This window comes from Akebia trifoliata, chromosome 12, assembly GCF_017979445.1.
Source record: "Akebia trifoliata isolate Shusen 1 chromosome 12, ASM1797944v1, whole genome shotgun sequence".
Taxonomy (NCBI): Eukaryota; Viridiplantae; Streptophyta; class Magnoliopsida; order Ranunculales; family Lardizabalaceae; genus Akebia; species Akebia trifoliata.
In genome coordinates, this window is record NC_141386.1 from 24,129,425 (window position 1) to 24,146,615 (window position 17,191).

Genomic DNA, 17,191 nt, shown 5'->3' on the forward strand with positions numbered 1-17,191 from the left:
ATTTTTGAAACCATGTGAGTTTCAGCGTTTTTCTTCTCCACTTTCGTCTCTCGTCATTGCGACAACAAAAACTCCTTCCAAACCTCTCTTCTGCAATTCTAGAAACCCTATAAATCAAATTCTCTCTTCGATTCCTTCCAATTTCTATCTGCAAATATTGGTGCGTTCATAATCTTTATTTTGATTTCGTTTGATTGTCATTGTTTTTTTATTTTTTAAAATGGTAGTGGTCAGTGTTTTTCTGTAAAATTTTTTTAATCTTGCGCTTTTCAATCTGTTTTAGCTAAATTAGTAACTTCTCCTTTTCATTTTCTTTGTTATTAGGGGTTTCTGGTCGTACTACTACGATTTTATATATTATGCTTTGCGAATTTTGGTTGATTACGAGTTTTACCTGATAAATTCGGATCAAATGTTGAAGAAATGCCAATTAATATCTTTTTTTTATTTATTATATATTATTTTATAAAATGGATTGTGTTCACAGTAGTTTCTGCTTTATTTTGATTACTTGATCAAGGGAGTTTTGTGCAAATTTTCTGAACCATTTATTGTGGAATTTAAATTTAGAGGCGTTTTTTACTGGATATTTTCATTTTTATAGTTGTTTATTAATTGGATTTCAATGTTTTACGCTTCTTGGGTTTACAGCTTTGTGGTAAGAGAGGATGAAACACAGAAAGGAGGAAGAGGCCAGGAAAAAGGTATTAACTGTTATTTATTTATTTATTTTTTCATATTCTCCTTTGATGTTGGCATTGACTTGAGTTAAACTAACTTAGATGGTATCTACGAATCACATTTTTTTTTTTTGTAGAGAGAAGAGAATGAAACTGCTTGCTTATATGCAGAATTTTTAGAGTCATTCCAAGAAGATAACAAGCCAGGGACAAAGAATTTTGTTAGAGAAGGAGCACTTAACCAGGATGAGAGGCCGAAAGATTCTGAAGGTCAGTGTTTTTAAGTAACTTTATGTTCACTGCTACTTCCTTTCCTTTGGTAATTCATTTGATTTTTTCCCCATTCTATGGTAAATAAGTGGTTTTTTTTTTTCAATTACGAGGGTACATTAATAAAAACATGGGGCTTTTCTATTCATTCGACAATGGCAGGTGGAAATTCCAAAGATGGGGTATCTGTTCCAAACAAGGGAAGTAGGTAAATGAATGTACTTGATTCTTAAAGATGGAACCTTGGTGTTGGCCATATTCCATTTAGAATTGTTAGAATACATATTTGACAACGCTTAATATTTATGTAGGAAGATTATATATATGATGGAATTCTCTTTGAGAGAGAGAGAGGTCATGGTTCAAAGTTTCGTTTTGTTTTTGAATGTTTTGGCTGAACATTTCGGTTTTGGCCATGAGTGGAATGAAACATTGACCCCAAAACATTAAATGTTTTGAGAATGTTTTGGTTTGTCTTGGAATGTTTTGGTTGAGACTGTTTCGATTTTTCTTCTAACTGAACATTTCGGTTTTGGCCATGAGTGGAATGAAACATTGACCCCAAAACATTAAATGTTTTGAGAATGTTTTGGTTTGTCTTCGAATGTTTTGGTTGAGACTGTTTCGATTTTTCTTCTAACTGAACATTTTGGTTTTGGCCATGAGTGGAATGAAACATTAACCCTAAAACATTAAATGTTTTGAGAATGTTTTTGGTTTGTCTTAGAATGTTTTAGTTGAGACTGGTTCGATTTTTCTTCTAACTAAAACATTATTCAAAACTAGATTTTTAACCTTAATGAAGGTTGTATTGCTCTGGTTTTGTAAGAAGAAGAAAATTGAAATTTGTGTTTAAAATATGTGGACAAAACCATGCCATGAACCTAAAATATATCTTTTCCTTTGGTCTCTACACTTTTAGAAGAATTATCTCACCATCATCATTAATTATATCATAATCCAAGTACTTGCCTCAAATCCTATCTTCCCATTCAATTTTATCTAGGTCCATTTCTTCTGTTACGACTGAGTATGTTGTAAATTTTTTTCCCACTTATCTCAGTTCACTATTCGCTACGATCTTCTTATTATTCTGTTAGTCTTCAACTTGTATTGAAGAGTTTCTTATTGATGGTTTTTTGCCGTGCATGTTCAAACCATTTAAATCAAGTATATTTTATTCTTAGGGCTATTTCAAGAAGGATTATTTATTTATTTATTTTTTGATGGGTGTCAAAATTCATTGACCGAATGAGAAAAACTTACAAAGGGAGGTTCAGAAGACCCACCAAGAACAATGATATATAAAAAAGCTACAAAATAAAAAGAAACAACAAAAATGTGGAGCACTACAAGTCTTCCCCAATCACAAGATCTCATATGATTATCTTGAATGGTTTAACTCATTCATTCATGAGAGCACTTGCATCTCTCTGGTGGGCTTTTACCTTTCAAATAGAGGAGAGGTAGTTGCAACAGGAGAAGCAGCGAAGCACCCCCTCAACCCTTGAGGTGTTGATCACTCGACCATGACCGGTCAATCTCCTGTCATTGCTACCTCATGCGGGAAGGGTTGCCCATGCTCCTAATCAAGTCCATCCAGGTCTTCCAGCTTCTAATTCAGGTTCCAAATCAAATACATAATCTTCAAAGAGAAAACATCGAAATTCTTTGTAAAAAGTACACCAAAAGAAAATGATGCCCAAGATGTTCAAAATCATGCCTTGAATTGGTTGTTATTTTCACAAAAAAATCCTCATGTTACCTTCCTTCCGAAGACCCAACAATTTACAAAATGGATTAACCCCCCAAAAGTTTTATTTTTAGATATAAAGGCCAAGGTACTGTAGGAGAAGAATGGAGTTGAAGCAAATCTTGGAAGACTCCAATAAATATCAAGAAGGTAGAAGAATGACACCAAACTACTCAAGTAAAGCTATAATGAATAAGGAGATCATCGACAGATTCTCCAGTCAAACGGTCAACTATTAAGATTTTATCCCTAACTGTCAACCATGAGAAAATGCCATTTTTAAAGGGATTTTCTATCCCCAAATGAAAGTTGCCGAGAGCTAACAGACACTTGAGGAAAATAATGATAAAAGGATTTTACTAAGAACTAACCTCTCGATTGCTTTTCCGAACTTGAACATCCTAGTACAATGGAGAAATTGGAATGTTAGAATCACATTTAATAAGGCTAGGTAGTGAACAATGGATTGAGAAGCTTAATCGTTTCTTTTTTTCTTCAAGCTCAATGGTTGTGAGGCTCGTCAAACTAAAGAGATCATTTTGGACCAACAAAGGTGATGAAACGATATAGCACTTAGTTGAATTGAATTTGGTGAGAAATCTAAAGAAACTTGATGGCTAGTTTATACATTACAAGGTGATGAATGGAGTAATTTTTAGTCATGGCTTGCTTGTTTTGAGATGATACCATAGTTTATGTTGGAATAAACAAAATGAAAGTAGGAACTTTGGATGGGATGGTACAATTGTTGTAAGGAGTCCTTGTGTTAGTGTTTGTGAAAGAATACCCGTGTTATATGAAGATTTGCATGAAAACTTTGTTTTAAAGTGGGTTTGGGTGAAGTAAGATATTTAGAAGACTTTTGGTGTAGTGAGGTACCCTTTTGCTAGGCATTTTTGGATTTTCATGCGATGGTGAACTAGAAAAGGGGCATTATTTTTTTGTTGGAGTGTTTAATGACCACACACTATTTATTTAGTATTCAAACAAGAAAATTACAATGTTCGTTATTTATGTTGATGAGATAGAAATGACTGAGAATTATCATGATGATAAGATGAGAACATTAAAGGGCCAGTTGGCAAAGAATTTTCATGTTTATGACCTAGTTCAGTTGAAGTACCTTCTTGGGATTGAAGTTGCCAGAATCAAAAAGCGTATTTTTGTATTACAATGGAAATATGTCGTTGATATTCTACACAAGATAAGTATAATGTGATGTAAATCATGTGATACTCCTATAGAACAAAATCATGAGCTTAGTGGAGCTATTGGTTGTCTCTTCGTGGATGCAAGAGATATTAGAGACTTGTAGGTTGTTGTCTTATCCATCTCTCCCTAACCCAACCAAATATTGCATATACAATCAGTGTGGCAAATCATTTTATGCATGATCCTACCACAACACACTTGGATGTTGCACACAAAATGTTGAAGTACTTGAAGTCCACCCCTGGACAGGGTTTAATGTATGTACATGTTGTAGTAGCTTGTGAGTTGAAGCTCATACTTATGCGAATTGGGAAAAATCTCACTCAGATTGTGTTCCACTTCACGTATTGCACATTTGTAGGTGACAATCTTGTGACATAGAAGAGAAAGAAATAGGCCGTGGTCACAAGGTCCAGTGTAGAAGCTGAGTTTAGGTTTATGACTAATGGAGTATGTGGGCTTCTTTGGATGGAAATCTTGCTAGCCGAATTAGGCCTATAAGTTGTACTTTGATAACAAGGCGGTAATCAATATTATCCATAATCCCGTACAACATGATAGAACCAAACATATTGAGGTTGATTGACTCTTCATCGAAGAGAAGTTGAAATGTGGCTGCATTTGTACACAATTTGTGTTTGTGGATGGAAATGTGCAAGTGCTTTCAAGGAGGTGGTGCGACTCTTCCAAATCCAGAGGATGTTGGAGGACATTATAGTTAGTTGAAAAGTTGACTAATGTGATGATGTGGATAGGGAACCTCCAATCTAAATTTTTCCTCATTTTTTGCCTCTCTTTACTTTTTCTTTATAGTTTGTACTTTTTCTTTGTAATGCTTAAGCATTATTCCAAAATTTTATAAAGTTTCTTTTAGAAATTGAAATGCATACCATTCTGATTGACTTCAAGCTAGCAATATCACAATTTCTGTTTTAATCTTTACTTATTGAGGTCGTATGTTTGCCACTTTTGGTATTATGGAAGTTGAACTCTACCTTTTTTATATGCAGATATGTTCCATCTTTCATACCATCTTCTTTAGCTGCTAAAGGAAAAGAACTTGAGAAGCAGGTCAGTAATCCAGTTTGTCTAATAATGGAACTAGTAATCAATCATGTCAATAGAACTTTTTGTTTGATCAGTTCTCCAAGAGAGCTTTACTTTAAAGCTTTTGTGTTGCAAAAGGAGGAGAGGCCAAAGGAGAAGGAAAGAAAGAAGTCACGAAACATAGATAATATTCTAAAGGAATTTAAAATTAAGGAGGAACTGAGGGAGAGGCGAAATCACGAGCATGAACATAATGAAAAATCTGCTGTAAGTAGTTCGTTATACTCATGGTTCAAAGTTTCATTCTACTTCATGTGTGTCAAAACATTCTGATTTTTTGACATACTGGAATGAAGCATTCTGAAAATTTGAATGTGTCTCAATGTTTTGAAATATTTTGTTATTTTCTGTACGTTCCGTGAAGCATAGTGAGATATATCAGTACAGATATAAAAACCTTCTATTGAAGTTTGAATGTTAAGGAACCTTCTGGAATGTTTATCGTAAAATACCAAAATATATCAAATTCGATGTCTCAAAACTAAATTAAGCATTAAACCCATTTTGTAACTTCAAAGATTCATTTGATCAAATAAAAAGACTTGCACGACATATTCATTCATCAAATGCAATGTTTCGAGGTGCCTATGTTTGTTTCGAAATGTTTTGAAGCCTTTCTAATGCATATCAATTTGAAAGAAGATTTGACTTTTAATGATTTAAAGTGAATATTTCTAATGCTTGGTTCGATCGCCTTCAGTTCTGGTTTTTGGAATATCCACTGTGAAGAGCAAGTCTTTGACCCATCTCAGCTTGTAACTTCAACTGGAAATTAGAAGAAAATCACTATAAAGATTGAACCACCTACGCCTTCTGTCTGCACTGTTGATCAATTGGTACGTTTTGAATTATCCCTATTCTTCCAAACCCCATGCCATTGTTCTTTTGTGCACTGTTCATACCAAAGAATCTCATCTCCCATTTCTCCACCATGGCTATTAACATCCCTCCATCAGCCCAGCATCCCCTCAAATGCCGACTCAACCCCTCACCCTGCCTGCATCACAACCACTCGTTATTCCTTACCAACCACCTCCTGTGGAATGACACAAGATCCTAAACCTTCCAATTTGTTGGGGTATATAGAAAGAGAGGAATATTTGGATTTTCGAGGGCAAGTAACTCCCCATCCAAGATGTTATTGTATCTATCATGGGTGTTTGATTTTTTTGGTGTAAGGTATTTAAAGAGTTTTCGGGGCTCCTTTTTTTGTGGATTTCTTGGGCACAGATGAGATTGGGTGTGTAGAATTGCCTTTGTAATTTGGTCTTTAGCCTTGTTTGTCTCCATTGGTCATTTTGACCACTTTTAATATACTATGCATTTACTTATCAGGAAAAAAGCTTTCGTACACTAACTTGGCTTCTATGATGTAAAAGGAAGCAAGTAGAATTTAGTCAATTACTCCACTTGAACCTACAATTAACAACACTGCTTTTTAGTTTGTTGTTTTCTTATGGGATTTTCTTTGAAGCCATTGATTATGGTTTGGGGGAGGTATTTTCTATGCTTAATATATTTGGTATGTGAGCAGGGCCTATGCTTCTTCATTCTTAAGTCAGAACATGCATGTTGCATTACATGTTGGTATATATGTGCTTTGTGTCTTTTATTTCTTTTAATTTCACACGTGATGTGTATCCATCACGTGTACGTGTCCATCACATGATGTGTATCGATCATGTTCTTAAGTCAGAACATGTTTTTTCTATGCTTTAAAGTTTTGATATGTGATCATTTGGGGTCTTTACCTGATTCTTAAGTTACAACATTTGTTTTGCATTATATGGTGGTATGTATGTGCTTTGTGTCCTTTATTTCTTTTAATTGCACATGTGATGTGTATCCATTAATTCTCCAATGATTGCTGATCTGAGGTGTTTAAAATGGAAGACTTTGGATTTGTTTAGCCGACCTTAAGTTCTTGGTATATTTTGATGATGATGATGAAGATGTGAAAACCTGTTTTTATTTTTATGAGAGGAGATTACGTTCCCTTATAGTTGGGGTTGATTGGTGATGACGACGACAATGATAGGTCTATGCTTCTTCATTTCCTAAGTCAGAATGTGTATTTGGTATTCTTAGGCAAATATTATGTTGATGATGATGATAATCCTTTGGAATTTCTCTCTCCCATGTCTCGCATTACCTCATTAACTCTAGAAAAATGCTTTCCTTACTGTAAGAGTTTCTATTTTTCTGTTTTCCTCTTTTGTGCAACAGCCCTATGGGCCTTTTTATGTAATGGGGTGCGCCCCCAAATACTATTTAATGATTAATTATTTAAACCCTACTATGCATGTAAGTTCGGCTATCTCTCTCCCCAATCTTCTCTTTCTCCTCTTCTTCTCCTCTTTTTACTCTAAGCTGTTTTGGTTTTTTACTTGGTATCAGAGCGGAGTTTTCTTCCTTCTCTCCTAATTTTTGGGGGTTTTTAAACCCTTATTACTGCAGTTGATTTTTTTTTTATATTGCAGTTTTGTGTTAAAACGAACTTCAGTTCGTTGTAGTGGTGCAAGTTAAACCATAGATATGTATCTAGTAGGGCTGCAACCTGGGCAGGTTGCGCGGATTGGAGGGTCAACTCAGGCTCAACCCAAGTTATATAACCCTCAACCCTATTGGAAATAATATAGTTTCTTAGTTTTCTATTATTTCTATCTAAGGGCATTTATGTCCATTTACACATTAGTTAATATAAATATCTGTCAAGCTCTCATTATGAAACTTGATAATTACTTTTCCACAATTCTTCTTAGTATCAGAGCTTAGAGGACCCATCGACCCCCCTCCTTGGGTTTTCCTCTTCGTTTTTTAGGACCTTGAAGGAACATCTTCTTTCTTCTCTCCTCCTCTCCTCTATTTTCTTCCCTCATCAACCCTCTAGATCTTGAGACCTAATATCCTAGCAAGAACTTCATTAGAAGATCTCCCCTTCGGAGGCTTTTTTGTTTTTGGTTCATGATCCCTTAATCGCATGTTATGATAAGGATTGTGCCAGTGATCACATGCTGTGATAGTGTTTTTATGCTGTATTTCTGCTCTACGTTAGGATTTCTGCCTTGCGATAGGCTGCTTTGATTTATCCCTAGCCTGCGATAGGATTTTTTAGGGTTTCTGCCATTGCTGGACTGTTTGGTGCCCTGCGACAGCAACAAGGGTGTTGTTTGGTGGCTGCGACAGCAACAAGGGTGAAGATTGGTGGCCTGTGACAGCAACAAGGGTGTTGTTTGGTGGCTGCGACAGCAACAAGGGTGAAGATTGGTGCCCTGCGACAGCAAAGGAGTGCTGTTTGGTGCCTGCGACAGCAACAGGGGGCAGTTTGGTGGCCTGCGACAGCGACTGGGGTGCTGTTTTTCTGCTTCAACAGCAACAAGGTGGTGTTGGGTGACCTGCAACAGAAACAGAGTGCTGTTTGGGGGCCTGCGACAGCAATAGGGTATTGTTTGGGGCCTGCGGCAGCAATAGAGGTCCCTGTGATAGGGCTGGATATATTTTTTTTTGGACCTCCTTGTTTGACTAGATTCATGCGATAGGGCTCGACTGTCCTTCCCTGTGCTGCTGGCTGGCTGGGCTGTGCTACAAGCTGCGATAAGGGCTGTTGTGGTGCTGCTGGCTGGGCTACTTTTGACTGTGATAATGGCTGTGTTGCCTTTGGCTGGGCTGTTTTGACTGCTGTGCTGGCTCTGTTGCTGGGGTTGTGTTTGTGTAATAGAGCTAACTATGCGACAGAGCTGCTGGAGTTGCTGTTTTCTGCATCATATGGGATATCTTTGCTCCTGTTTTAATCTCGCACACTGGTTTGGGACTGTGAGAGACCTCTCTTCTAGCCAAAGTCTCAAGTTTTTTTTTGCCTCTCCTCCCTTTATTCCGTATTGCTGTTAATCTCTTGTTACTCATACCTTCTCGACTGATTTTCTTCTATCTTTGGCACCCTCTATTGGTTCTCGTACTCTTAAGTGTTTGTCGATTTGTTTATTGCTATTGCTTTTTTATCTTTTTTCCTTTGTGAGTTATGGCATTGCATCATGGTTGAGATTTTCAGTCTTGGTCTCAGGCTTTTGGTATTCTTTCTGCTCCACTGACAAATTAGACGGCTCTAGTAGCCAATTCGGTCTTTTCTGATTCTCGTGCCCAGGGATCAGGAAGTCATAGCCATGGGGGCCGTCGTCAAGGTCGATAGAGTGACCTTATTTGCAACCACTGTGGGAAGATTGGCTATGAGAAGGCCTAATGATTTCAGCTTTATCCTCACTTGTTGCGGTCTATTGCCACTCCTTTTTTGCGGCATTCTACTCCTCGTATTGCTGCTGTAGACTTATCACAAGTTCCTACTTCTCCTGGCCCTATTGATTTGTAGCAGCTTCAGACTCAGATTGCCACTATTATTTGTGATCAGACCCATGCTCATACTTGATCTTCTTCGACTGTGGCCTCTGTTACCACGTCTCCAAATATATGTTCTGCATCTCACGGCACCCAGTCGGGTCGTGCTCCCCTAACATGGGTTATTGATTCTAATACCTCTGATTACATGACCGGTGAGCCTAGCCATTTTACTTCATCTACTTTTCTTGTTACTCATATGGAGGTTCGTCATGTTGATGGGCCCCTTACACTTATACACAACAAGGTTATCATCCCTTTATCCTCTGGTAATTCTCTTGACTCTGTGCTTCATGTTCCTCACATATCACTTAACCTTTTATCTGTGAGTAGTATTACCAAGTCTTTAAATTGCTTAATAACCTTTTTCTTACTCACTGCATTTTTCAAGACTTGACTTCAAGGAGGATTGTTGGCAAAGGGTTTGAGCGGAATTGGCAGTACCTGTTTAGATCTTTGAATACTACTGTTTCGACTTTTGTTCTTCCCTCCTTTGGGAGTCATTCTTTTTCTTCTAATCTTTAGATTTGTGGCATGCCCGCTTAAGATATGTTAATTTTCAGCACTTATGCTCTTTATTCCTTGCTTTAAAAAATTGTTGTAGCGGACATAAATTTTAGTGTCCTGTGTGTGAGTTTTTCAAACATACTCATACTTTATATATTCCTCGCATGCATCGGTTTAATGCTATGTTTGATTTAATTCATTCTGATGTGTGGGGCCTTCCCTTGTTACTGCTTTTACTGGTCATCGGTATTATGTTACATTCATTGATGATTATTCTCATTGTACTTAGGTCTATTTTATGCGATTTCAGTTTGAAGTGCTTCTTATTTTGTTAATTTTCTTAAAATGATTAAGACATAATACAACATCATTGTAAAAGCCCTTCGGTCTGACAATGAAGTGGAATATATTTTTGATGGGATTCACTCTCACCTTCATGATCTTTGTATGCTTCACTAGTTGACTTGCCCCTACACTCCTAAGCAAAACAGGGTGGCAGAACGTAAAAACCGCCATCTTATGAACATTGTCTGCTGTCTTCTTCGAGGAATGCATATTCTTAAGTTATATGGGAACATGGCAATCCTCATTGTTGTTTTTCTTATTAATCGTATTTTGAATCGCACCTTAGGGGGACAGGTGCCTCTTCATGTTCTTCGCCTTGGTAACACCTTCTTTCCTATTTCACACAGAGGTTTTGGGTGCAATCGTTTAGTTCAGAATAGGACCCCGCATCGCATGAAATTAGATGACAAGGCCATTCGATGCGTTTTCTTTGGTTATTCTTTTATGTCAAACGGGTATCGGTGTTATGATCCTGTTTCTTATCGTGTCATACATTCTCTTGATGTCACTTTTTTTCAAAATGTTTTCTATTTTTGTGCCACGTCTTCTTTGCAGTATTGTTTTTCTTTACAGGACTTTTTCCTTTGTCAGGACCTTCTCCTATAATGTTGCCATCTCTGCTTTTCTCTTCTTCGCCAACGTTTTAGGTTAATTCTCGTTACTTACGCCCCTCTCCACTCTTGCCAACCTTCTCCTTGGGCTCAAGTATATTCTCCCCTACCCTTGCTCCTAATCTTTTTGTTTCTATCATTGCTTATATTCGATTTCCTCGGTCTGTTTCAGAGGCTTTACGAGACCCTCAGTGGACTGTCGCCATGACTGCTGAGATGGATGCCTTGCAAGAGAATCATACTTGGGAGTTTGTTTCTCTTCCTTCTAGGGAGCGGACTATTGGTTGTAAATGGGTTTTCAATGTCAAGTATCTCGCAGATAATGTAGTTGATCGATACAAGGTTCGCCTAGTTGCTAAGGGATTTATGTAGACTCTAGGAAATGATTTGGTGCTACATTTGCTTCTGTAGCTAAAATTTCTACTATTCACCTCCTTATCTCTTTGACTGCTTGTCATTCATGGCTGCTTCACCAACTCGATGTGCAAAATTTATTTGATCTTACTGAGGTTATTTATATGGACCTCCTTCTTGGGTTTGATCTTCAGGGGGAGTATTCTGGAAAGATATGTCACATCCTTAAATCTTTGTATGATCTGAAGCAATCTTCGTGAGCCTAGTTTCAAATTTTTTTTGAGATTATTTTACCTATGGAGTTTTTCAGATGCCACTTAGATAATATTTGTTTTATTAGTCGAGGATTGGATGGCCGTTGTGCCATTGTTTTGGTTTATGTGGATGATATTATCCTGATTGGAGATGATGTATAGTAGATTAACAGGGTAAAGATGTTATTGGGTTGTGCTTTTGAAGTTAAGGATTTACGTCCTCTCTCAAGTACTTCTTAGGGATTGAAGTGGTTCGCTCTTGCCATGATATTTTGTTATCTCAGCACATTGGATCTTTTTCAGGACAAATACATATTGGATATCTCAGCACAAATACATATTGGATCTTTTTCAGGACATTAGTATACTTGGTTGTTGTCCTGCTTCCTCTTCTATGAATTAGTATCACTGTTTTCATGTCGAATTTTGATTTATTATCTGATCCTTCTTGTTATTAGAGACTCGTAGGTCGTCTGATTTATATAACACTAAATTGGATTTGACCTTTGCGGTTAGTGTGGTTAGTTCATGCATGCTCCACGCAATTCTCATTTTGATGCCGTTTATCGTATTCTTCGCTAATTGAAGTCGCGTCCTGGTCTTGGGCTTTTCTACTCGTCCACTGCTTAACCTCATTTGTCTTGCTTCACTGATGTTGATTATGTTGGTTTTCTTACAGATAGGAGATCTGCATCTGGTTTTTGTATTTTCCATAGTGGTAACATGATCTCGTAGAAAAGTATGAAACAGAGTGGTTTCCTTTCTTCTGCTGAAGCTAAGTACGGTGTAATGGCCCTTGGCACAAGTGAGCTTATTTGATTTCGACCTTTGCTAACGGACTTGCGATTTCCTATCTCTGGTTCTTCTACTTTGTTTTGTGGCAACAAGTTTGTCATCATGATTGCTTCTAACTTAGTTCTTCACGAAAGAACCAAGTATATTGAAGTTGATGTTCATTTTCTCAGAGAGAAAGTTCGATCTGGTACTCTTTAGACAGTCTTTGTATCTTCTTCACATCCACTTGTCAACATGCTTACAAAGTCCGTTGGCCCTTCTATCACCAACTCTCATCTTATCAAACTAGGCTTAGTTGATATATTTGCCCTATCTTGAAGGGGAGTATTGGAAATAATATAGTTTCTTGGTTTTTTATTATTTCTATGTAAGGGCATTTATGTCCATTCACACATTAGTTAATGTCGGCCAAGCTCTCATTATGAGACTTGACAATTACTTTTCTACGATTCTTTCTAACTTGGGCTCAACCCAATACGACCATCAGGTTAGAGCTCATTAACCCAAGCTCAACCTGAGATTGAGCTTCTAAAATTGGGTTGAGCTCGGGTTAACTCAAGTTAGGTAATTTTGGGTGGGTTGGGCCTCATTGAGCAGGCCTAATTTCATTTTGATCAATACATAAATTTTATTTTATATCTTAAAAAGTAAATATAATATAAAAAACAAAATCACTAGTGAAGAAATTTGCACACAACCTCAAATTCATTAATTTTTAGATTATAATTTTTTCCTTGGTTTTCCAAATATATTAGGAAGAGAAAACTAATATTTAAAAAAAAAAAATGAGTAAATATATTTATGTGTAAATATATAGCATCGGGTTCGGGTTGAGTCGGGTTACCCGGAGACTCAACCCAAATCTCAACCTGAATTCAATTCAGGTTGATATTTTCTATCACAGCTTAACTCATTTTCCATATAACCCAACCCAAGCTCACCCATCAATCGGGTTGAGTTTGGGTTGAGCCCACCCAAGTTGCAGCCCTAGTATTTAGGGCGTGGTTGTGTGTTTATGGTTGGTTGTAATTGCGTTTTGAGGCTTCGTGGTGTTGTTTTTCAGACCTTTTAGAAGATTTTATTGCGGTGTCTTTTACACCGGTTGTTGCCTCCTTTGTTGTGTATTTGCTTCTCTTTGTGGTTGTTCTCATGGATGAACGTAGCTCTCCAAGTGATGATTCAACCAAGCAAATTACCTCGATATGGTTGAACGGGAATAATTATCACTCTTGTTCCCATGCTATAAAGGTGTTCTTATGAGCCAAGAAGAAAACAAAGTACCTTGTTGAAGATTCTCCTTCTGAAGATTCCAATAACTACGAAGATTGGTGGCGTGAAAATTCATTGGTTATGACTTAATTTTGGTTAAGCATGAAACCATCTATGGCTTCCAATGTCCAACTCCTTGGTACTGCAAAGAAGATTTGAAGCTCTCTTGCTGAGATACACTCTCATGAGAGTAATGTGGCTAGGGTGTTTGAGTTATTTGAACGCATGTTCATTATCAAATAGGGTGATAACCCTTGAATGAACATTACAGTAATTTGAAAGGTATGTGGGAAGAGTTGTTGCTCTATCAACCACTGAACATTGATTCGGATGTTCAACGACGTCAACGGGAAGAATTTCAAGTTGCATTACTATTGTCTAGTCTTAATTGAGAGTATAGTATCTTCAGGGATCGGATTTTGGCTAGTGAACGATTTCTTACTGCAACAAATGCATATTCTTGGCTTCAAAAGGCCTCACTTATGCACCCAACTCCTTTTTTTTTCTTAAGGAGTCATTTGCTCTAGTCACTAATGATGGTACTCGTCGAACTCTTTTTAATGGACACGGCGGTACTCGCAGTGGTGGTTGTAGTGGTAATTGTAGTGGAACCCATGGGGTTCGTAGTGGTAGTACTAGCTTTGACCATGGTACTGATAGGTCCAATTGGAAATGCAACTATTGTGGTAAGACAGGGAATACTGGGATTATTGTTGGGACAAATGGGGACGTCTTGACTATGCCCATAATGCATCTGCTGATACATCTTCCACATCTATTACTCAACCATTTGTTTCCAAACCACCGATTATTGATTCTGAGTCTTAGGACAATCTTACTGTTCAACTTAGTCAGATTCTTCAGAAGTTGTCAAGTCTATCTTCTTCCTCATCTACTCCCACAACAACTATAATCAATATAGGTAATTCTGTTTATGATCTCGATCCCCATCATCTTCTTGGGTTATTGACTCTAGTGCTAGTGCTCACATGTCTGGTACCTCTTCCATTTTTTTTAATTTTCATTCATCCAAATCTCATATTATTTTAGCTAATGGTCCTTCTCACCCTGTCTTTGGCATTGGTGTTTTTCATCCTATCAATTCAATGAAACTCACTTCTGGCTTATTTGTTCTTGACTTTCCTTTTAATCTATTTGTCAATCAGCTAACAAAATTCCTAAACTATTTTGTAACATTTTCTCCTACCTCTTGTGCTTTTCAAGACCTCGGGACGAAGAAGATCCCTGGTTTGGGACATGAACAAAATGGGCTATATTTCCTAGATTGTGATGCGCCAGTTCTTGCTCTGAGTGTTGCTACTCTCGTTTACAGTGGCATTATCATTTGGGTCACCCGTCATTGCAGAAGTTGCGACAAATTGTTCCCATGTTAAGTCCATTTTCAATTTTAGAATGTGAGGCTTGTCAATTCGGCAAGCATCACCGTAGTAGTTTTCCTCATAGTCTGGAGAGTCATCAGTTGAGTCATTTTGATGTAGTCCATTTGGACATTTGGTGTCCTGTAAGAATAAATAGTATTTTTGATTTTTCTTATTATCATTTTTGTGGATGATTACTCAGAATGACTTGGCTTTTTTTAATGAAAGACTGTTCTGAATTACCCAAAATTTTCTTAGCCTTTTATAATGAGATTTGTTCAGTTTGAACATCATGTTAAAATTTTTCGTTCTGACAATGCCCTTGTATATACCCAAAACTATACGTCTAATTTTTGCAGAGGCCATGGTATCATCCATCAGACTACATGCCCACATACGTCCCAACAAATGGTATCGCTGAACGTAAACTTCGTCATCTTTTGGATAACACTTGCACCTTACTGTTTAACATGCCAGTTCCTAAACCTTATTGGGCCGATGGTGTTCTAACTGCTTGTTTTCTCATTAATTGAGTTCCTACACCTGTTTTGGGTAACCAAACACCCTTCTCTTTGTTATATCTTAAGGCCAAGCCCTGTCCTTTTGTTTCGCGCGTCTTTGAGTGTGTGTCCTTCGTCCACATTCTTAGAATTGGTCATGATAAATTGTCTCATCGAGTTGTTTAGTGGCTTTTTAGGTTATTCTCGAACTTAAAAGTGTTATCGTTGTTTTGATCTTATAGGGCGTCAATATTATACTAGTGTTGATGTCACATTTTTTGAGTCTACATCATTTTTCTCCACTGCGGGTCATCAATTCGACTCTGATCTGGTTCATTCTCGTCAGTGGGAGTTAATTTTGCTTATTTTTTCTCTTCCCGTTTCTCTTCCTCCTTTGCAGGTTTATCAGCGCTCTTAGCATCGTTCAATTGTATCTTACAGTCCAGCCGCAGCCAAACCATCACCTGACTCTCCTGAGCATCCTCCACCTCCTACTTCTTTTAAGGATCTTCCACATCCTCCCACACAACCTCATCCTCTACGCTACCCATTGCATTGTAAAAAGGTATTCATTCCTACCTATTTCTAATTTGGTATCATTTCATCGCCTTTCCTCTACTTTTCGTTATTTTGCATTCTTGTTGTCCACTATTTTTTTTCCTAGTACTTATCGTCAAGTTCTGACTTTTTCTGGATGGAAACTGGATATGGATAACGAGATGCATACCCTTTATCAAAATCAGACATGGGATCTCACCCCTCTTTCTTTCGGGAAGGCCACTGTTGATTGTCGTTGGGTGTACACATCAACTTGATGGCTCTGTTGATCACCTTAAGGCTCAATTGGTGGCTAAATGGTATACTCAGACTTATGGTGTAGACTATTGTGAGACCTTTTCACCTGTTGCTCGCCTCAACTCTATTAGAATTCTTCTATTTGTCGCAGTAAATTTTAACTAGCCACTTTACCAATTAGACATAAAAAATACATTTCTTCATGGAGACTTATAGGAAGTGTATGGATCAGGCCCCAAGATATGTAGTTGAAGGGAAAGAAAATATTGTGTGTAAGCTGAAGGTGTTGTATGGACTAAAAAAATCTCCACGTGCTTGGTTTGACAAATTTTTCTATTTTTCTCTTTTGTGCGACAGCCCTATGAACCTTTTATGTAATGGGGTAGGCCCCCACATACTATTTGATGATTAATTATTTCATGTAACTAGGAGAGGCCAAACCATATCATGCATGCAAGTTCGGCGGTCTCTCTCTCTCTCCCCAATCTTCTCTTTCTCCTCTTCTTCCTCTCCTCTTTTTTCTATGAGCTATTTGAGTTTTTTACTCTTACAAACTTAGTAAGATTTCAGATCTTACTTAAGTTTGTGAGGCCCACGTGGCTGACCACATTAGCCATCCAACACCACAGCCTTCTAGATTTCATAGAAAAACTCAAATTCCAAAATAATAATAATAATAATAAATTATGTTTTGAGCATCATCAAAGGTATTGAAAAATTGGCGGCTATCAAACTCCCAAATTTAAAAATAAAATTCAACAGTGAAAAATATTTTGTTTTTTTTTTAAAATTTCTTTTTCGAAATTCTTAAAATTTCTTCCTCTACATCCAGTGGCATCGGATCATGTTTTTGGATGCCATGATGTGTGCTCAAGACCCTTAGAAAGATTTAAAAATCTTACTAAGTTACTCAAGCTAGACTGACTCTTAACTCTACTATATGAAAAAATTGTTCTCTCTCTCTCTCTCTC

At 37.3% G+C, this 17,191-nt stretch overlaps 1 protein-coding gene across 5 annotated transcripts in view; it reads left to right on the top strand.

The window, feature by feature from the left end:
* The window catches only part of LOC147389112 (protein RRC1-like), a 34,484-nt gene continuing 17,293 nt past the window's right edge, over positions 1-17,191 (top strand). For 2 of the 5 annotated variants that reach the window (XM_086419318.1, XM_086419319.1), the window contains exons 1-6: positions 1-160; positions 652-704; positions 818-950; positions 1,113-1,158; positions 4,926-4,986; positions 5,101-5,229. In XM_086419318.1, the coding sequence (XP_086275444.1) occupies positions 669-704; positions 818-950; positions 1,113-1,158; positions 4,926-4,986; positions 5,101-5,229 (405 nt within the window). In that variant the 5' untranslated portion in view covers positions 1-160; positions 652-668. Of the gene's footprint in view, positions 161-651; positions 705-817; positions 951-1,063; positions 1,159-4,925; positions 4,987-5,100; positions 5,230-8,660; positions 9,681-17,191 lie in introns of those variants that run through there. The other 3 variants (XM_086419320.1, XM_086419322.1, XM_086419321.1) reach the window with 3 other exon arrangements.